The sequence below is a fragment of the Mustela erminea genome, chromosome 4 (assembly GCF_009829155.1).
Source record: "Mustela erminea isolate mMusErm1 chromosome 4, mMusErm1.Pri, whole genome shotgun sequence".
In the NCBI taxonomy this organism is placed as follows: domain Eukaryota; kingdom Metazoa; phylum Chordata; class Mammalia; order Carnivora; family Mustelidae; genus Mustela; species Mustela erminea.
In genome coordinates, this window is record NC_045617.1 from 33,815,115 (window position 1) to 33,838,464 (window position 23,350).

The window sequence follows — 23,350 nt, forward strand, 5'->3', positions numbered from 1 at the left end:
ATGTTGAGTTTTGATTTAATCTGGAGACAAAGGATACCAAGGATGTGACATTTTAGGTATGTGTGTGAGAAAGTTTTTTCTGAAAATTGGTGCCAATTAGGAGTCCAGTATAAAAATACATGCTAATAATGCAGTGAATGATTAAAATAGGGTTTAGAAAGGAGAGGCTAAATTAGGAAAATAAACATCTTACATGTAGATTTATAGAATTTAGTTACCTTTTATGTATTGGGAGAAGAGAAAGATTTTGGAATGTTCAGTTTCTAGGTAAATAGTGAACTCAATCAAGATAGAAAAAGGAAATGAGAAATTATAAGTAAATTGCTAATTTAGGTTTATACATAATGGAGCTTATGAAAAATGAGAAAAATACCTTTTTTTGAAGCATGATTTCAGGCTAATTAGAGAAATGACCCATTCTAGGTCTGAGGTAACATGTATGAGTCTATAGTGTCTCGTCATATCTGAAAGCAGGAAATATCAAAGTAAGCTGGAGTCCTGTCCAAAGGACACAGGAGCCGATTTGAGGGAGCTCCCATTGCCCTCATGCTGGGTAGATTTGAGCATAAGAAAGAATAATATGAATAATGACTGCTGTGGATTAAAACCTATCAAATACATTTAAATCCTTGAGTGTATGACACATTTAGAAAAATTACTATTCTTAAAAAAAATGCTCATTATTCTGAAAATTGTAAATAAAAGATAAATATAAACTATATTTTAGAGTAACCAAATTTCTAAGGAGCTAACTGAGAAGTAATGATAGAATTAGAACTATTTGTACACCTGATGAAGTAAGGTATCTGGGCAGTGATCATCAGTGACGGCTAAAACTGTTCAGTGAAAGTTTGGTGGGGATGACTCAGATGAATAGATCAGGTTGACAACACGCCCAGTCTTAACATTACAAAAGGAATGACACAACTTATGTCTCTCTTTCCTAAATTGGAAAAGGCAGTGCCCAGTAGCACCAGTGGAAGATTCTTATCAAAAAATTCCACTTGCGTGACTGTGATCAGTCCTCTAGATACAGCTACCAATTTACAGAAGAGAGAGGGGATAAAAGAATACATTACAAGACACTAGGGAGATATAAGCAGCTAAATCGAGATTGGAGAAAATTCTACACAATAAATGACCTGATATAAAAATAAATGGTATGACATAAATGCTGGGATACTTCGAGAATAGAAGAGATGAAAGAATTCTTATTTACTCAGACTTGAAACTTTATTTATGTATGTATTTATTTATTTATTTATTTGCTTTTAGAATAGTTCTTTCAGCATCTCTTGGCTTCCTTTGAAAGGCCTTACATATATCATTAAGTCACCCTTGTCAATGCTAGAAATGGTGAAGACCTGCTGTTGTGATAAACAAGATAATGACCTGTATAAATCCAGCAGTAGTTTCACCATTTTCCTTTGCATTTTGGCAAAAGTTGTTAAGAAAGCAATGAAGAACAATGGCCCTCATCCTTGGAAACAAATCAAAGGAAGGTATGCGCATGTCTTTCTTTGTCATGAATGTTCACTGTGGAGAAGCATTAGTTACTGTTGGTATTTTTTTAGTTAACTTGTGTTTGGAAGTCTTTGTGGTTTATACATTTAAAATGTATTTCTTAATGTATACAGGACAACAAAACATGTAGCCTTTGGATCCTGCCAATCTGTAATAGGAACAAACTTAATATCTATAACTTGTAGAGGATTTGAATTTATTTATTTCATCTGTCCTGAAGATTGAAATCCCATATATTAAATTCAGGGCTACCAGAGAATGTTTTTCTTGCCAAAATTAATTATAATGTTATTATATAACTTAATGCATAAAGTTCATTGAAAATTATAAAAGTAGAAAACATCTCCATATCATACATTGGCAGGTAATGGAGTTAACCTATAAAACTTGGTGTTCTTTGAGTCTAGCAGTCCCATAGGCTCTGCTCTCTATGAAAACTAACCAGAGGATAGTGGATGAAATAACTTGATTGTTCTCATTTGGGGAGTATGTAAAACAAACTTTTGGTCATATTCATCTTTTCCCTCTTTTTGGAGAGTTTTGCTTGTTAAGTGGGTATGAATTTTAATTGTCTTCCCTTATTCTACTTCATTAGCCCTTTTCTACCTCTCTTTGTACCATTTGCTTATATGATTGATGGGAGCTCTTGCAGAAGAGTAAGAAAACTTTCATATTCTAGATAGGGACTTCTCAGAAATCACTAAATGAAGTTCCTATTTGATTCCCATATACTGCTTGCAAGATTATAGTGATAACAGTAGGACTGTTTTTAGAGTATACTTTCTTTTAATGGTAACTTCTTTGTTAAGCCTCTGAAAATTATGTGGCTCAAATAGGTTTTTCTTTGGTTCTATGTGCCAGTTTGTTTTTTGTTTTCTTTTTAAAGATTTTATTTATTTATTTGACAGACAGAGATCACAAGTAGGCAGAGAGGCAGGCAGAGAGAGAGGAGGAAGTAGGCTCCTTGCTGAGCAGAGAGCCTGACGACATGGGGCTCTATTCCAGGACCCTGGGATCAGGACCTGAGCTGAAGGCAGAGGCTTTAACCCACTGAGCCACCCAGGTACCCCATGGTTTGTTTTTGAATCTTAAATCATTTTGTGAAAGACATGATATTCAGAACTTTATCTAAAACAAATCACTGGAATGTTTACAGTAACAATTCTTTTTTTCTAATTCTGATCCTTTAATCGGTGAGAGAAAAGTATGTCACCTAGTAAATTATATTAAAACAGGAGATTTTTAAACGGTTAGTCTTGGCCATTTAAACACTAACCATTTTGGGAGCGCCTGGGTGGCTCAGTGGGTTAAGCCTCTGCCTTCAGCTCAGGTCATGGTCTCAGGGTCCTGGGATCGAGCCCCGCATCGGGCTCTCTGCTCAGCTGGGAGCCTGCTTCCCCCTCTCTCTCTGCCAGCCTCTCTGCCTACTTATGATGTCTCTCTCTCTCTGTGTCAAATAAATAAATAAAAAATCTTTAAAAAAAAAAATAAAAAAATAAACACTAACCATTTTTTCTTTATGGGTAGGTAAAAATATTTCCCAGCACTTTGAATTGTCTTAGATATAACTATAACAAGGGTAGGTCTTTGTGACGGGTAGAGGAAAAAAGAGTTTAAGGAAAATTGTATAAAATTGTCCTGTTAAGATTTCTTTAGAGCACATCAAATTGTACTGAAAGGAGCATTTTATTTGTCAATAAAAATTTAAAAAGAAAGGTGATTAAGAGTCTAAAATAAAAGGATAAGCCATGTACTATATAAAAAGAACATTTCTACTGTCCTGTGGGGAAGACCACTCAATCCTTTGATTTAATCAAATGTGGTTGCTGCATCACTGAGAAATTTAGAGCTATGGGCATTCTGTGAGCCTGTTTTCAAAGTAGAAAAAGTGACATGGCAGCAGCATAATGAAGAATAAGCTAAATTAAAGTAATGAAACTGTCATGAGTATTGAATGAAATGTTATTCTAAATGATTGATACTGATGAATGAAAATTTTATACAAGGAATTTTTTTATGTTTTGCAGAATATATTCTAAATTCCATCAAAAAAGAATGGAAGAACTGACAGAAGTTGGTCTTCAGAACTTCTTCAACCTTTTTCTACTGTTAGCAGCCGTTGCAGAGGTGGAAGATGTAGCAAGTCATGTTTTAGACCTCCTAAATTTCCTTAAGCCTTCCTCTGTAACATCTTCCATCATTTGGAAGGGTCAAGTGGCATTCCTCTTGATGTATACCCAGAAAAATCTGGACATTGGTGTTTTGGCTGAGAAATTTTCAGGTGCTTTCCGAGAGAAGGCGAAGGAATTCTTGGTATCTAAGAATGATGAAATGGGACAAAGAAAGACTCTCTGGATACTTCTCTCCATCTATATTGATGGTGTTCAAGAAGTGTTTGAGACTAGCCATTGCTTGTATCCGTCACATGAAAAACTGCTTAATGATGGATTTAGTATGCTTCTGAGAGCTTGTCAAGAATCTGAACTTAGGACAGTACTGAGCTTTCTACAAGCTGTTCTGGCCAGAATCAGGTATGTTTTTCAATAATATACTAATTCATTGATTTATTTTATGTCATCCCTTATGTTGATTCTACCTTAAAATTTTCCTTTTGACATACTCATGAAATCCAAATGAAGAGAGAGGAGTTGGTTTTACTGCTACAATGGCATAAATCAGTACTTTTCAAACTATTCCTTTGAACAGTAGTTCTTTAAAAAGAAAGCTCATGTGCAAACATATACACCTAAATGCAGAGCACCTCCAGTGCAGTCCCACAACAACGCTTCTTCACCCTGCCTTCCCTTCCTACCTCTCCTAAGAGAGTATTATTACCCAGAGGAATGTTTCAGATATTCTAACCAAGACCATGAGCTCAAACCTGAGGTGGCTTCTACTGAAACATGCATTTTGGACTCATAAGGAGATTATGACCACATTGTGCCATTTATTTAAAAAAAAAAAAAAGGTAAGTTTCTCTAAATTATTTTGCTGCAGAGCTGTAGCCTCAACTGCTTAAAATACATTCAGCTGAAACTATTCTGAGACGAAAATAAGACTGTTGTATTTATAACACCAGTCACCCATATAAAACTTAATGTTTTCAAAGCCACTTAAGATGGATATACCCAGACCCAAATAATAATGGGAAAGAATAGTAGTTATGATATTCATTGCTTTTAAGGCCCTTTTCCCATATGTTTTATCTTTGGAGTACATGTTCTTAAGTTAGGTATTACCACTCAGTGTAGTTAGTCACTATCTCTGAAAAGTTGTGTAAAAGTTATGTGTGAAAATACGATTTTTTTGAAACCATGTCTAAAGTTAAGGAAGAGATTGTTTCCCTCTTTGTAATACCACTTTACAAAAAGTAGTATCTGGTTATCAAAGATAATTAACTTGACAAATTTTTAAGTTTGGAGAATTTATTCATTACTAATCTTAATTAATAATTTACTTAGTTTGCTTTTTGTTGGACTGTGCATTCATACTGATTAATCCGTAGGTTTTCATTCTTCATTAGGTATTTTGTCATTTTTAGTATTTGCCTGCCCCCATCAGTTTAAGTTCTAAAGGTTTAGCCAAAAAAATAAATAAAATAAAATATTTTAAAATAATATAAAAAGTAAAGGTTTAGCCAAAGTTCTTGATCAGATAATCATCCCTTTATCCCCCAGAGTGAGGCATATAAAAGCAAGAATTTTAAAGCTCTGAAATTTTGAGATAGATGGATAGATACATAAGTAAATGAATAACCAACAGCATTAGAAGACACTTCTACAAATTATGGATCTTTTCTGTGAACCACATTTGTTTTTAGTCTAGTAGATTTTATTAACAGATACTATAGTTTCCCAAGTATTCATTTTGTTAAATTTTTAAATAAATGTTAATAGTATTTCTCCATGTTTCTTGGGCAAAATTAGAAATTTTCTATATTCTGGGACCACTTTTTTTGTTTATTTATATTTATCTGAATATACAGAATATAAGAAGGAAGGAGGGACCTGGTGTACACCATGCATATTATGGAGCTATAGCCCCTAAGATTTTGGGGTAGAGGGGTAGAAACTGAAGCCGGGAGTGTGGGCATCCTGGGAAGAGGCAGTCATGGAAACCAAGGGGGAGAATCCATATATTTTTCTGCCTATTACACTGAAAATGCACATTTCCTTTTAAACACCTTTATGATTTTATTGCTTTTTACCTAGGGTTTTGTTTGTTTTGTTTTGTTTTTTAAAAACAAGGATTCATATCCTACAAACACTATTGTAATTTTTGAGTGAGAAGTTATGGGGAATCTTTTTTGGTTGTTAATTTTTTTTCTTTTTTAATTCCAAGTGCTATATATTTTCATCATTAAAAAATGTAAATAAGGTATAAGCTGACAAGTAAAAGTTTCTTTTCCCCACCTTTACTTCTTTATTCTCTAGTTTGGTTGTTCGCAACAAGAGGTGAGTTTCTCACTCAGGGGACATTTGACACTGTATGGGGAACTTTTTGATTGTAATAGCTTGGTCAGGCACTGCTACTGGCAACTGCTGCTAAACATCTTACAAAGCACAGGGTACCTTCGCCACAAAGAATTATCTGGTCCAACCTCTGAAGTTGAAAACACTGCTTTAGGGGCACGTGGGTGGCTCAGTCAAGCATCTGGCTCATGACTTTGGCTAGGGTCATGATCTCCTCGGTCAAGCCTGGGTCCACACTGGTGCTCAGCAGGGAGTTCATTTGAGAGTCTCTCTCTCCTTCTCCCCAACCCCCATGCATGTGTGGCTGTGTGTGCGTGTTTGTGTGCACATGCATACATGTGCGCACGCACTCAAAAATAAATAAATCTTAAAAAAAAAAAGAAAAAAAGAAAAAGAAAACATTGCTTTAGTTTTAGTCCAGAGAAGTATAGTGGTTTCTCATAGGATCTTCCAGATTTTTTCACGTAATATTTCCTAGATAGCTTTGTATGTTAGTATATGGAAACCTACCTAACTCCTTTTAATAGCTACTTAATGTTTCATTATGTGGTTGTACCAAATTTTATTTAACCCATACCCTAATAATGGGAAGTTATATTATTTACCATTTTGTTATTGTAAACATAGATCTATTTAACATCCTCATATGTGCCTTCCCTGTGTACTTGTGGAAGTATATCTTTAGATTAATTCCTAAAAATGAATTGGTGTATGTGCATTTAAATGTGGATAGATATTACCAGATTTCCTACCAAAAAATAATTTTTGCGCCAGTTTTTACTCTTCCTAATAATTTAGGAGAAAGCCTCCGTGTGAAATGGAGCATATTTAGAAAATACTCATTCTCAGATAAGAAATTAAACAGAAATTTGTTAAAAATGCTCATGGAAACGTGGTAATAGAAGAATAGAACTTATTTTGAGGCTTTAAAATTGGAAATCAAAGTAATAAAAGAAGAATTTCTTTTTCTTTTTTTGTACATTTACTAACTTCTTTTTGTCCTTAAGCTCCTACCTAAAACTATTTTGCTCATTCTTCAAAAATGATAACTAGAAACATGAGAATAACTCTTGTATCCTTTTTTTTAACTCTTGTATTCTTAAAAGATGTACAATTTACAAATACTATCTCATTTATTTCTTTGCCAACCTTGTCCTCCCTGTTTAGAGATGAAGAAATGGAAACATGGAGACTTTTTGTGATTTACTGAAATAAATTTCAGTATCACCACTCAGACCCTACCCGGCCATTGCTACCTTCCTACACTATCTTTGTAATAGTTTGCAAATAACTAAACAGAAACTAACCATACACTGTGTCTTTTATAAATCAACAGGCAATTAAATAAATGACACCTGCAAACTATTATCCTAAAAGTGTTACCACTATTCATATATACTTCTGTGTGCTTTTACCCTTTATTTTTGCTAATTAAAAAAAGGGTAGTTGCTTTCTAGTTACTTTTTATTTATTTTACAAGTTAATGTATTTTTAAATAAGTCATCAGTTGGAAAAAATGAATCACAAAGAGGTGTGGAGACATGTAAATTGTGTTTTATTTACACCAGTTTATCTTCGATCTGTTATCAGCATCATTTCAGCCATCTAAATTTCACTTCTTAAAATAAAAATAAATTTTTGTTCTTTAAATTCAATTTAGTAAAATCCTTCAGCATTAAAGCCAAAGCCGTTTCAGAATTTTGGAAAAATTCTGCTTGCAAGTATCTTGTAAAGTATGAGGCATCTTTGTTAATCATGGGCATCACTAATTTCTAATGAAGAGAAATACAAAAGTAGGAATCAAGAGGACATATTAAAGATTGTCAGTTACATAAGGTGAAAGCAAGTTTACATTTATATGAGAAGTTTCTTTTAACTAGATTTCGTATGGGTTTGTAGTTTGCTGTCATCTGGAGCAGGGGTAAGGAGTGTGTTATTGATCTGTAGGGCTAAGTTATGGGGAAGTTCTGATAACATTTACTTGCACAAATGTTTAGTTTTAGTTTTGTTTTATGCTGCTCAGCTATAATTAAAAATAGTTGCTATAAGTGAATGTCTAATCATATATCATTTCTGTTGCCATAATTATAGAGCATTTTAAACAGAAGTATGAGAAGTATGAATCAGAATGGTGCAGTAGTGTGGGAGGTCTTCATTAATGATGTCCTCGTGTAGGCACTGCCATCTCTTACATACCTGAAGTTTGCGTAGTAATTTACACACAGTTCTTCGATAAAACTGATTACAATATAGAATAAGAGGGACTGGGACTTGGCTGGTTTTGTTTTATTTCATCAGACTTGGGGCTTCCAAGGCAGATACTGTCAAGACAAACTGGCTGTTGGTTTGGGATCTTTTGGGGAAGAACCCCAGAGATCATTCAGGATTGTTACCTTTAAAAAAAAAAAAAGAAGGAAGGAAAGCAGAGAGGAGAAACACAAGAAAAAGTCCTTTAGATATTTGATCATAGAGATGTGTTCCTAATTTCTTAACCCCAAATCTGAAACTTCTTTGAGGATCTTTTCATAGGAGCCTCTAGGTATGCTATAAAATTAGTATTACTTTTATAATACTATTTAAAAGTTCAAAAATGTTTTGGATAGTTGATAAAGACTAAAGCATAGGCTTCCCCACTCCCTCTTTTAAGAACAAAGCTAAATTCTTCGAATTTTGGTTTAGATAAGGAAGATGGGTTACATAGATTGGTGATATCTATTCCTGGCTGCATCCCTGACAAGAAAAAGAATGAAATACTTTACCTTAGCAATCTCTTCTGTTTTCAAACTCAGGTGGGAATAAGGTACCAGTCCTTGCATAAATGTGTGTGTAAGATGTGTGCGTGTGTATGTTGAGCTGGATAATAGTTTTATAACTGTATGACAGAGAAATTATAGGTAGGAAGGAACTAAGATCACTGATTAAAGGGAGAAGCAGCTCCCTCTAGGCTGTTAAGAAATAATAACTTCATATGCCACTTTCTGCTAACTGGAGCTGATGGCTCACCAGAGCATTCTTTATTGCTGATTAAGTAGCATTATGAAAATACTGACTTGGTTATGTTAACTAAATGCCTCCGTGTTTAAAACTTCGAATGTCAAACAGTTTTAGTAGTCATCTTTAACATTTCATATTACCTTTCCGGAATCACATTTCTAGTTCTCACTTGCTGTTATTTGAGGTTAATATAAAAATGGCAGCTTTCATTTGTGGAGTTAGGTGTAGCCAAAAGCTTTTCTTTAATTATATCCATTCATGCTGCTATAGTTAAGGGTCTGTCAGCATTTCCATTATAAGCCTCCATTTTCAGGTTTTTATAACACAGCTATGAAAATTAGCTCTGGGCAAGAACTTGACATACAAGGCCTCATGAGATTCTGCCTCCTCCCATCCCCCTTTTTCATTTTTACTGAAGTAAGGGTGAGTGATTTCAAAATGCCTTTTGGCATCTGCAAATATCATTTGGAGTTTAAAAAGAAACAATAAATTTTCAGGCTTTGTACCTGTTTGTTCTACCACTTAACGGAGGTTGTGGACTTGTGAATTTAAGCCAAATGGATATTGATCAACTGACATCCTATTTTGTATTAAACAAGGAGCCGGTTTCAAAAGAACTCTAAAAGGCAGTTGAAAACTTGCCTAAAATGTTAAATATTGAGACTGTGAAATAACTCAGAAGGAATGATTGGCTTCTTTTTGATATTCTATGTGCTGATGCACAACTCCTTAAAAGATTAAGACTATTTTTTCCTGGCTTCAAAATACATTTTGAAAATACATGTATTTTTAAATGTCTTCTCTTTTCCAATGAAGAGTTTTAAATTTTAAATTTTTAAAGATTTTTAAAGTTTAAAGTTTAAAATTTTAAATGTCTACTCTTTTCCAATGAAGAGTTCATCCTCTTATTATGTATCAGTTTTGACATTTGGGATGGGGATGTGTATGGTCATGCACATGCACAGAACTGTGTTTATTATTCCCCACAAATATTCTTCTTGCTGAATTGTTCTAGTTACCTTAACTTCTATTAGTGTGGTTATCATTTAGACTAAAGAAAAAAAAATTTTTTTTAAAGATTTTGTTTATTTATTTGACAGACAGAGATCACAAGTAGACAGAGAACCAGGCAGAGAGAGAGAGGGGAAGGGAAGCAGACTCCCTGCTGAGCAGAGAGCCTGATGCGGGGCTCGAGTCCAGGACACTGGGATCATTACCTGCGCAGAAGGAGAGGCTTTTACCCACTGAGCCACCCAGGCGCCCCTAAAGAAAATTTTTTTTAAATCTTCAGTGAGACAATTGAGGGTTTTCTATGTAGAGAAGGAGGTAGTATGAGAGGAAATGCTCTTGTGAGGAACTGCTGTATGCCAAAAACTTTACATGATTTTTCAGGAAAAATAGAAAGGATGCTTTTGACAACATGTAAGCCTCTCTCTCCTTTTGTGATGGGGTGTTCTGTTAGTATGAATGGGTTACAGCTTGTATGTATGATTTGATGTGATTTGATTTGTTGTAAATTTTTGGCAGTGTTCTAATAATTTGGGAGAGGGTACACATGAGTATGTTTCCTAGAAAGCTGTATTTCCAGGTTTTATTTGAGAAAATAGTCCTATTCCTCACTAAAAGTGATCCATCTCCCAGTTTTGGTTGCTTCGGAGAAAGCATAAGCATCTCTAAGGGAAATTAGTATAAGTCTTAATATTTTGAGAATATATAAAATGTTGAAGATTTCTATTATTAAATTTTTATTTCTCTTTCAACTGAGATTTTACATGTATACTTGAATTATTATTTTGACCTTATTTGCTGTTTAATAGGCTTGAATTTTCCATATTAAATATTTTATAAGTTCATGCAGTTATATAAGCTCCTTTATTAACTTGGAAATGTTTGTGCACTTTTTTTGTATTTTTCTAAAACTTAGGTTGTCTACTTAATTTTTCATATGTAGGAATTAATGTTTGGGTCATTTAGTTTCCAACTAGCTCTGTTACATACACATGAATTCTCCTTACATAAGTATAAAATAACTTTTAAAAGATATTTCAAGGGAAAACTTATGTGCCCAGATCTCAGCTTTATTGATAGAATGAGGGTAATAACATGTACATTACTAGGTTTTTTTGAGGATTAACTGCAATAATGTATATAAAATTATTGGCACAGTGCCTGGCATATCAGTAAATGTTCAATAAGTGTTAGAAGTTGCTATTATTGTCATTACTGTTATTTTCAAAAGAACCCATAATAATTTCTTTGTGCTACACCTGAAGCCTGGCAACCTCAATAGACGTGTGTGTGTGCGTGTGTGTGTGTGTGTGTGTGTGTGTGTGTATACATACACTTATCTTGGATAGTTCTTAACTCATTCTTATATTGTATTGTACCTTTAACATAGTGGCCATTCAGTAAATGCTTTTGATGCGTTAATGAATCAGATTGCTTAAAAACAGTTTATAGGGAACACAAACATTGTCTCACAGTTCTAGAGCTGTTGGAAATTAGGATCCTGTATGTGTGAGATGCTAAGGAGTTGTAGTAGAAAAAGAAAAGTAATTTTTTAAGGTAGAAATGTGATATAGAGGTATGCCTTTCCTTTTTCTGTATACCCAGTTGATTGAATTTTTTGTAATGTTTTCTTTACAGGATCTCATATCATTCCTTCTTTATTCTTACTACCATTCCTCCATTTTTAGACCATTATTAATATTTGCCTAATCTCCCTCCCTCTTCAGACCATCTTTTTTTTTAAACAACTTTATTGAGATATATTTTTTATCATATAATTCACTTATTGGCCAGCTTTATTAAGATATAATTCACAGGGACACCTGGGTGGCTCAGTCAGTTGGGCCGCTGCCTTTGGCTCTGGCCATGATCCTGGGGTCTTGGGATCGAGTCCTGCATCCAGCTCCATGCTCAACCAGGGAGCCTGCTTCTCTCCGCCTCTGCCTGCCACTCTGCCCGCTTGTGCATGCATCCGCGCTCTCTCTCTCTCTCTCCCTCTGACAAATAAATAAATAAATAAAATCTTAAAAAAAAAAAGATATAATTCACATACCACGCAATTAACAACTTTAGTATATTCATAGAGTTGTACAATCATCACCACAGTTTTAGGACAGTTTGCCACCTCAAAAGGAAACGCTATACCGATTAGCAGTAATTCTCCATTTTCCCCTACCCAACCCCCATTCCTAGCAACCATTAATCTACTGCATAGTAGAGACTATACTATATACTATAGACTTGCTATAGTCTATAGTATACTATAGTATGCTATAGACTTGCTTATTCTGGACCTTTTCTATAAATGGAACCATCCAACATAAAATCTTTGTATAGTGTTTCTTTCACTTAGAATAATGATTTTAAGGTATATCTATATTGTCTTGTGTATCAGTATTTGATTCCCTTTTATTGCCAGATAATCCATTGTATCCACATTTATTTATCCATTCATCTGTTGATGGACATTGGGTTGTTGCCACTTTTTGGTTTTTATGGATAATGTTGCAGTGAACACTCGTACAAATTTTTGTGTGGATGTGTTTTTGTTTCTCTTGGGTATACCCTTAGGAGTAAAATTGCTGGGTAATATGGTAACTTTATTTAACCTTTTGAGGACATACTGAACTGTTTTCCAGTGTGCTATTTTATATTGCCTCCTATAGGGTTTAAGGATTGAAATTTCTCCACATCTGTACCAGCACTTGTTGCTAAGTGTCTTTCTGATCAAAGTGATCTTAGTGGATGTGAGGTGGTGTCTCATAGCGGTTTTGATTTGTGTTTCTGGAGGCTAATGATGTTGATTATGTATTTTTCATTTGCCTATTGACTAGTATGTCTTCTCTGGAGAAATATCTATTTGGATCCTCTGCCCATTTTTAAAGTGGGTTGTCTTTTTGTTAGTGAACTGTAAAGAATTCTTTATATGTTCTGGATACAAGCCCCTCATCAGATACATGGCTTGCAAATATTTTCTCCCATTCTTGATGTTGTCCTTTGCAGCATTTTTCTTAATTTTAATGAAGTCATGTTTATTTATTTGTCTTTATGTTGCTTGTGCTCATCTCCTATTCTCTTCCACACTTATCTTCTTAGAGAACAAGTCTACTTATATCATTCTGTGTTTTAACACCATTAGTGACTGACATCCTGATGAACACAGAAAATGTCACATTCCTTCAAAGTCTTCCACAGGCTGACTTTCCTGTGTTTGCAGCTTTTTCTTGTGATCCCCCTTTACTTCAGTCCGATGGAACTTCTAATTCTGAAGAAATCTCCAGATTTTGCTTACTTTTATTTATATTTTCCTGTCAGAACGAGTTGAGGGTTCAGGCCAGAACATAGCCAATACAGTAGAGCCAGATCTCAGGACTGAATAAGCTGAAGTGAGGTGATAAACTACGATAAGGAAAGGGTTAAATCCAGAGAATGAAAGGAATTGTCAAGATCAGAAGTCAGAAATGGTTGGTGCTGGTCACAGTATGCATTGTATGCATTGAGGTGGAGAGTAGCAGAGTATAGGAAAAGAAAAACAAAACACATGATTTATTTAGAGGGATTTGGGGGAAAGGAAGGGTGGTTTCAGAAGTTATTAGTAAGTAGATCAGAACTACAGATTAAATCAGAAAGTATCATACATGAGCATCATGTATGGGAGAGGCCAGAAGTCCAGGCAGTAGTAGACAATTCTGCAACAATAAATTATACTTTTCTGCTGCTTTTTAAAAAAATTTTATTTATTTAAATGATCTTATACATCCAGCATGGGGTTTGAATTCATGACTCCACGATCAAGAGTCAAATGATCTATCAACTGAGACAGCCTGGTGCCCTTGTGCTTTTCTGCTTCTTAAGGAAGCCCTAGTAGTGTCTGAGAGTTGCTACTGTTGTCGCAGCATGGTGTAAAAAGCAGGGCCTTTGGGGTCAGTAAACCTGAGTTCAAATCACCCTTCCTCCACTTACCAACCATATAAACTTAGGAAATTTTAGGAAGTTACTTAACCTTTTGTAAACTTCAGCTGCATCTTTGCAAAATAATACATTATAGGATTTCTGTGAACAGTTGCTTAGATCTCTGCTGTCCATACACACTAACTTTATGTGACAATGTAAGTCAATGAATATAATATGAAAAATTCAGCTCCTCAGTCACACTAGGAAGTCACACTAGCAAGTCCTCAGTAGCTACACATAGCAGCTGCTGTAACAGACAGCACTGACTTTGATGCTGCACCTATTCAGATGGCCCATAATAATCTCTCAGTCCATGTTTGTTTTCTTTATTTACCTTTTCTTTTTGCGTGAACTGTATTATCCTTTCCCACAAGCTCCTCTTGAAAAATGTGTGCTTGTCCATGTGTCCCTAATCTTGAATAATTTCTCTCTCCTTTGAACTTCCTAATATTTTATCTTTAATATCCTTTAATGCTTTCTACCTTGTGCTGTAGTATTTTTTAACAGTGAATACATATTCATTAAATTATTTACTCAAAAAATCCAACTAATGTTTATGAGCACCCACTGTGGTAGCAGACATTACAGGCATTTGGGGTACATCAGGAAATGACTTAAATGCCCATATATGTGAGCATGGACCCACATATATGGGAGCATGGACTCATGTATTCATTATGTGAAAGACAGACCCAGAATAGAAAGAAAGGTACTTGGTAAGTGTTTATTGAAATCATCACCTTTTTTTTTTAACCATTTCATATTTTAGTATTTTAGTCATTCAGCATTATTTGATAATGATTTATATTTATCCCCAACTTTTACTTGCTTATCTAACAATTCTTGCCAGTATCCACTTGAAAGTAGACAACAATAATTGTGTGGCCAGGGTATGGATGTAATGAGGAGTTGGTATTTCACCTCCATGTTTATTGCTCTCTAAGCACCAGTGGGCAGAAGGGACCTCCAGGGGGATGATAAGAGTCCCTTTCTTCTCAGTTAATTGAAAGGGTTTTGCTCTTACTGAAAAATAAAATTTGTGTCTATGGTAGCTAAAATTTTTGGACCATTTTTATCTTTTTATTTTCCTAACTCAGTAGTTATCACCAACTCTTCTCCCTCTGAAATATCGAAACTGGTGTTGTAAGTGGGCCTTTGAGGTTTACCTCACTTTTGAAAATCTTCAGAACTTTCCATTGAGTCTAGGCCCAAAGGAACACTTTGAATCTAAAAGTAGATATTATCTGTATTTGGATTCAGTCAGAGGCAAGGTACTTGGAAGAGGAAACTGAAATAATGGAGTGAGGAAATAATCAAAAAATAATTTAAGACAGTTCCCCAGGATGGAGGATTCCTGGCTGAAAGGGCCTATTGAGTGACCCCAGCACCACGTAAGAAAATAGACTCGGAGCAAAGCACATCTGTATGAAATTCAGAATGCTGGGTATGAAGTAAAGGTCCCACCATTTCTCTGACTTCTTAGTCTTACCCACTTTTCTTAGTCTTCCATTTTTTGTATTTGTTTTGCCCCCAGTCTTGTAATCTCCAGTTATAGTCCAGGTCAGATTTAATATTTAACCCCAATTACCAAGAATTATAAAATTGAAGAAAAATAAGGACCACCTGGGTGGCTCAATCAGTTAAGCATCTGCTTTTAGTTCAGGTCATGATCCCAGGGTTCTGGGATCAAGCCCCATGTCCGGCTCCCTGCTCAGCAGGGAGGAGACTGCTTCCCCCACTCCCTCTGCACCTCCCTCATGCTCGCCTCTCTAGTGCTCTCTCAAATAAATAATAATTTTTTTTTTAATTCGTTTGATAGAGGTACAGAGATAGAGCACAGGCAGGGAAAGAGGCAGAGGGAGAAATAGACACCCCGCTGAGCTGGGAGCCCGACGTGGGACTTGATCCCAGGACCTGGAGATCATGACCTGAGCTGAAGGCAGACACTTGACCATCTGAGCCACCCGGGCACCCCTCAAATAAATAAAATCTTTTAACAAAATTAAAAATAAGGGGGTAAATAGAGCTTTATATTGGATTTTTCCCCCAAAATTATTTCTACTTTCAAAAAGTAGATGAATGGAGTTTTATGCCTTTTCTGATTCATAGTTCTCAAAGTGTGGAGTTCTAAAGATCTTTTCTTCTGGGATGAAACAGTAAAGCCACTCCTCATAATTAGAGAGAAAATGAGGGAAGGAAGAGGTGGAAAAGTAACATTGTGAAACAGAACCTGGGCTGAAGAACACTGGGATAAAAGAACAAGGACAAAAGAAATACACTCTGCAGAGGAAACATTTCATTCTTTTGAAAGTGGATCAGCTCAGTTGTTTAGGGAATAGAAGTGCCATGATTATTTTCTGTACCAAGCACTGGAACATTTTTCTTTAGCAAATGGTAACAAATCAAAAGATGTTGGGTGAGGCGAAAGCTACTTCCCCCAATCTTATTTATGTCACTATGGTTCCCTGCCTGAACCCCACGGTTCTCTATAGGTATTTAGACCACCCAGATCTTTGAAGCAATGAGTTTGTAGGAAGGCATTGCTACCGTGCTCTTTCGTGGCACCACACAGTGCTCTGTTCTTACACCAAAGACATGTTATCATAATAAATATATTGAAGACCGGTAAATTCCATTCGTGATAGGTTTACTAAAGTTAACTTTTTCCAACTATGGAATGGGTGAAAATACCTGAAATTGTGATCTCAGTAAGTGGATCCAGTCTAAAAAAACTCAGTGAGATAAACTGCCATTGTGGCTTTAGGTTATAAAAGGGAGGTACTCAGAGGAAGTAAGTAATATATTTAAGCATTTACATCCAATAAGTGTAGTTAGTACTGTAAGCTAGTAGACCTGTTTTTTAATGATGTGATGTGTCAGGGAAGCAAAGAAACTGATCTCTTAATTATCACTTTAATTGTTTTTGGATTAATAAGACCTGAGACAGCACTATAAATTGTGGAAAAATTAGATTTAATATAGTTTTTAAATATTCTTAGCTATTTTCACCATCTTATGGTAATTACCCTAAAGTTATTTTCCTTATGATGTGTTTCTTAGGAAATGTCAGGGTACATTTTTGTTTTATGATAGGAATTTACTTTTGCCACCACCCGGACTCTAAAGAACAATTCCTGACCTTTCTCCATCTACCTTGTGGAGAAGGGTGAGTAATTGCTCTGTTTCAAAATTTATTTGTATTTTAACAAAATTGAGAACGAATATAAGGAGTGAAACTAGCATTTGGAACTCTTAATTTCAATTGTTTCTTCTTTACCTTACAAGATATATATTTTTCTCTCTTTAGGATATCTCTTGTCAGATTTAAGGCTTATTTAAAATGAAAAGAAAGCTGGAGCAATTTTCTTTATTCCATTTCAGTCTCCTAAGGCCTATTTCCCCCTGGTGAGCTCATAGCAACAGGGGGGTTTAAGGGAATTCAGCTTTCTGCAAATTAATGTCTCACATCATGAAAATTCAGGACTTTTTTTTTTTTTTTTTAATCTTGAAAAGTAATACAGTGAGTGCGAGTATTATTTCTTGCCAGCGGGTGGAAGATGAATGATTTTGTCACAGTTTTACTGCTTGATGAGCAGTGTCCTGAGGGTCAGGCTTAAGTCTGTGTCACTATGCTGCTCATTACTCTTGAGCTAAATAAGGGCTGATTGGATCTAAATTGCCTAGCACATGGGCCGCAGATGAGCTCAGTGAGCAGGGGATGACCTGCTATTCAGTCTGGGAGTAACCCCGGTGTGCAAATGCAGCATTAGAACACCGTGGGAGAATGAGAGGCTACCGGCTGCTGCCAGCAAAAGAAATCGAAATGTAAAAACTCTTTGATGCTGTGATGTTAGAATTTGAAATGTAGGAAGTGACAGGTTGATGGTACTTATCAGCTTTGGCTGGATTAGAGAACAGTGTCATCTTGCTTATATAATGACAGAAGAATGAAGCCAGCAGCTAACTACTGTGCAGGGTAGAGCCTCTGCAGTTGCCACAGCCAGTCATTGCTGCCTCCTACTGGCAGCTTTCTGGAAACCAGTAAAGACAGGAAGAAAAGAGCCTCCTCTGTATTCAATTTCCAGGAATTTGGGACTGTTTGGTGGTGAAAAGCTGCCAGTGGTAGAATGCAAAGAAATGGGTGTTTTAGAGCATACTAAATAGTAAATTGCTTGAAAAACACCATTATTGGGGAATTGGTTGTTCCAGAATTTTCTAGTTAACCAAGAGTTAATCCATTTATCAAGTGAATCTACCCAGGGCAAGAAACCCCAGTGTACTCTTCCTGGCATAGTGTTCTTTCAGGGTTCTTTCAGGGGGCCGAAACTGGGCTGGTTTATCTCTCAATTATGTATTTTTATCAGTAACAGCACTTTACTAACAACTAATCTTCAGAATCTAACAATAGAGTACCAACCACAGTGTTGGCACAGTTTGAAAGATACCTGATAAAAATACAAAGTGAAGACCACCCCTGAATTATGTAGCTTACGCTACATAAATCTCCCCCTCCAGGGTTGAGGAGGAAGAAACAGGTTTCTCCCATAAGTCAATTGACTTAAAAAAACAAAACCAAGCAAAACCCTGTAAGACCTCTTTTGTTTCATTTTATTCCTGCACTTGTAATAAAAAAAAAAAAATGGGCTATTACATGTTTGTGAGATAAAGCTTAGAAAATGCAGGCAAGTTTTTTTAAAAAGTTACTTCTCTCCCCATGCTGAGAGAACTACTGTTGATATTGCTATATCCTTCCAGATTTTTCCTACTCATATACATTTTTTAAACTAAAGATGGGGTTAAATACTGGATAGTGACCTGCTTTTTTCACTTCATGTATCATCAATTGCTTTCAATATCAGTGACATGCAGAACATTTTTTTTTCTGGCTTTATAATATTCCACCATGTGGACATATAGTAGTTTACCCAACCGTTTCTTATTAGTGAAAATTTATACTATTTTGAATTTTTTTACTGTTAAATACAAAGCTGTGGTGAATGTCCTTTATGTGTGTCTTGGCAGGGTTCTGGGGTATTCCTGTATAAATTGTGTATTGCTCAATTCCACAGGTGCCATTCACAACATTACAGATGAGGCTTTGATCTTCATGGACATGTTTGATTATATGTGAAGATACTTTCTTCAGTTATTTGGTTTAAAATATAAAACCTTCGATACAGTTCTTTTTAAAAAGTTGGGAACTGTGGTTTAATTATATTCAAAGTTTATACACACATATACACATAATTAAACACATCCTACAGAAACAAAGTTTTAACTAGTAGAACAAGTAAAACAAGAAAAATCAACTTTTTCCCCCCAGTAGAACAAAACTGTAGTTTTATATTTTGAAAACATATTGATAGAAAGCTTTTAGAGTTTGGGGTTAAATGGCAGATAAAAGAGTTAACTAACTTTCATCTCCCAGGATTTAAAAAAAGATTTTTCCTGCATTTGTCAGTATAGGTTTTCTACTATTTCCTTTAAGTGTCCCCTCCTTTTTTTCTATTAATATCAGATCTAAAATAAAGTTTTCATTATACATCTAAAGCATTTGAAGCCCCTACAGAGATAGTTTGTAATGTCTTTCTTTTTTATTTTTTTATTATTAAAATCCATGTATCCTGTAAAGAATATAAATAATAATACAGAATCGTGTGCAGTGGAAAATAAGTCATTCCCTTCCTAACCTTTTCTGCCACAAAGGGAACCACGGTTAACCCTTCAGAGGATACTCTTCTCAGTTGCTTCTCCTTTTATGCACACCGCGTCTTTTACCACCTCCTTTAAGTTGGAAAGGTGGGGATTATACCTTGGAAATTTCTGCAGCTTTAGTTTTTTTTTGATGAAAGAGGCATCAAAGACATCTCTCTGCGCACGTTCACACAGAGACACCGTTTAAGGCTGCAGAGTATCTTGTTGTATAGTAGACTTGACTTTGTTTAACCCCGGTGAACATTTAGGATCCACACATGATTTTAAGTTAGCTTGGCTCTTGTCCCTATCTAATTTTTCCCTCTTTGAAAATTGGGGTTTTCAGTTTATTTAACCAGAATATTCACTGTAGTTCAATTTTGTGAGTTTAATATATCCAGCATCAAAACCAGTGGAGCAAACTTTTGCATCAGTTATTTAATATGTGTGAATCATATATGGAATATTTAATATCTTTTGCTTGTAGTAAGAAAATTACTGTATTTTTCAAAAGGTTGCAAATGTGAATTTTAATCCTGCCCTTGCCATTTTCTTTCACTTTACTCTTCAGGTCATGTAATTTCTTTAAACCTCAATTTTTCTCATCTGTAAAATGTGTGTAATAATAGATATTAAAGAGCTGGTTTGAAGAATAAAAGAGATGATACTTATCTCAAGTGTCTAACAGAGTACCTAATAATGATTGCTTTTGTTATCGTTACCGCTTGTCCGTCGATTTCATAGAAATGAAGCAAACAAATGTATATTACAATAAGTTTCCCACTCTAAATTAAAATGTTTAGAGCTCCACTCTCAATGATCTCAGTGGTAGTCGATGAAAAGAATACAACTCATACTTGCAGTGAAAGCGTAAATTAATTTCTTAGTCATGCTTCTCCACATGAGCTTCAGGGAAATGAAGGATTTAGTCAAGGAAAATAAATATTTTGGGTTCAAGAAACAGAGAAGTCAGCACAGAATAGTGAAGGTACAGAAGACAGTTGTACACCTGGGCCAGGCAGCCACCATTCCAGACTGAAACAGAATGACGACGAGGAAGGCCTCCAGGAAAAAGTACAGAAAGAAATATGGTTTTTCTAGTTCTGGAGGAGAGTAAAGCAATTTCATTATAAAATGACTTTTTCCATGAAGAGCCTACAACCCTGAATAGGAATTGTTCTAATGACCTCTCACTAAGTAACCTTGTTTGTCTTTTAATATCAATTTGCCATAGCAAGTTATATATGAAACATACCAACTTTAAGAGCATCATGTATGTTTCAAATATACCAAAACTTGCATTTTACACTTCTTTTGGGATGTCTAGAAGTTGTAAGAGTTTTATGTATATAAGTTCCTTAATCTTTAAAACAACGTTATATGGGTATATAAGTATGTGTATACACACACACACACACACACACACACACACACACAGAGTTAACAGTTGGTTTAAGTTTTGTTTTGTTTTGTTTTTTTGTTTGTTTCCTAGGAGGAATTCCAGTGTAATTCAGCATTTTTTATTAATACTTTCTGTGTCTTAAGACTGTCCTAGGGGGCACCTGGGTGGCTCAGTGGGTTAAGCCGCTGCCTTTGGCTCAGGTCGTGATCTCAGGGTCCTGGGAATGAGCCCTGCATTGGGCTTTCTGCTCAGCAGGGAGTCTGCTTCCTCCTCTCTCTTCTCTACCTGCCTCTCTGCCTGCTTGTCATCTCTCTCTGTCAAATAAATAAATTAAATATTTAAAAAACAAAAAAAAGACTGTCCTAGGACATGTGTAAATGAAAATGTATCCTACGCTTATAGAGCATATGGTTAGACTCCGAATTTTTGTATTTCTGCATTCATTCTTTTCTAAATTCTGAAAGGCCTGGCTTATTAATTTGATCCAGTGTATGTATGGAATTTCTTATATTCTGAACACCATTCATGTAAAATGGTAAGTGGTCTCCAGAATACAAGAAATTCCACATCTTGGGTCAAACTAATGGTCCAGCCTTTTCAGAATTATATGACAGTGGAGGTTTTGTGATAAGATACAATCGTATCTAATTTCCCAGTAGGCAAGTGCATTTTGCCTAATTTAGAGATATTAAACATGGTTCAGTCTTTCCATTATTTCCTTATGGACTGATAGAGTCATGTCTTATCTTTTGGGATGCTGTTCTGCATTTGCCATTTTGCGTAGTACTACTGGTAGGCACTAGGAACTCATTTCATTTAAATAGATAAACTTTTTAAAACTTTGGGCAGCTGATGTCTTAGTCTGTTCAGGCTGCCATAACAAAATACTATAGACTGATTGGTCACTTAAACAACAGAAATTTATTCTTTCACTGTTCTGAAGTTTGAGATTGAGGTGCCAACATAGGTGATTTCTAGGGAAAGGTCTGTTCCTAGCTTCCTTCTCCCACTGTGCCCACATGACCTTTCTTTGTGTCTGCATGGGGGAAAAGAGGCACTTTGGTGTCCTAGCAGGACATTAATCCTATTGGATGAGGGCCCCACAGTTAGGACCCATTTTTAGCCTTGATTCCTTATATTCCTCATAAGCTATACCGGGGGTTAGGGCTTCAACATATGATGTTGGGGCGATTCAGTTCAGTCCATAGTAGATAGATTTATTTATTCCCATTGGAATAATGATTGGGGGTGGGAGCAAAGAAATTAGATTAAGTTTTCATATATATCTTTTCTCTTTTTGTCTTTTTTTGCTTTTGGAATCACTGAAGTTAGAGAATCCCTTATTAGCTCTGTTGTTTCTTTCAGTTCTTATATTTATGTTAAATACAAAGGTTCAAAGTTAAGGAAATAGGTTAAATTTGCTACATGTTTATGTTAGCCTGTGATCTTGCATATTAAATATGTTCTGTATCTCTCAGGTATTCATTAATACAGTATTTACATTTATCTTAGGAGAGATGACTGGTTTAAAAAATAAACTAAATTTATATGAAGAAGCAAATTGAGGTTGGATGTGAAGTGATTGAAAGATATTTTGGTGCCTAAGTCAACCCTAACTCCTTCGGGACCTCAGCTTGGCCCTTTTTTTTTTTTTTGATTCTTTTATCTGAAGGATAAAGGATTAGATTAGATTACCTCAGTGTTTCTAATAATCTCTTTAGAATTAGAATGCTTTGATATTTAGAGGTAAATTTGCTTTTGTTTTTAAAGTTGATAAATAAAATGGGGTATTACTTACACTGCCAGAATGATAAAACTAAATTTTACTTAATTAGCTTTATTTTGTCTTTGGCTTACGATTCTTCCCATTTTATGTAGCATGCACAAAGTAAAAATACAAAACAATGACATGAGGCGGAAACTGTTTTTAAGCACTAGCTTACAGTGCAGCAAATATCAATTATTTTGACTTTGGGCAGTAGTTGGTGATTTTTAGTTATACCTTAAAAGAAATAATTCAGTCAGTAAATGTTGAGGTGCCTACCTTGTGCATATATATTTTTAGAAAGAGGTATAAAAACCAAGTCATAGTTCATTACTAAACAGCATCTTTGGTGAGGGCCTCTTATATGTCAGGAACAGTTTGAGTTCTCATTTTCCAGTGCTTTTTTGGGGAAAAAAGATTTGAAGAATTATAAATAATTGTAACGAAGTAGGTTGAGTAGGTGACAGGTAGATGAACAACCAGGCAAGTATTTTTGGATGTTTTATATGGACTTGCCTTCTCACCCACTGTGAGTAG

General features: G+C 35.3%; 1 protein-coding gene across 2 annotated transcripts in view; it reads left to right on the forward strand.

Moving 5' to 3' along the window:
* The window catches only part of MMS22L (MMS22 like, DNA repair protein), a 129,320-nt gene that overhangs the window by 41,810 nt on the left and 64,160 nt on the right, over positions 1 to 23,350 (forward strand). For both annotated transcript variants that reach the window (XR_004284838.1, XM_032338996.1), the window contains exons 13-14: positions 1,276 to 1,502; positions 3,552 to 4,055. Coding sequence is in view for 1 of the 2 variants with exons in the window: in XM_032338996.1 (XP_032194887.1) it covers positions 1,276 to 1,502; positions 3,552 to 4,055 (731 nt within the window). In the remaining variant the exon portion in view is untranslated. The remainder of the gene's footprint in view (positions 1 to 1,275; positions 1,503 to 3,551; positions 4,056 to 23,350) is intronic.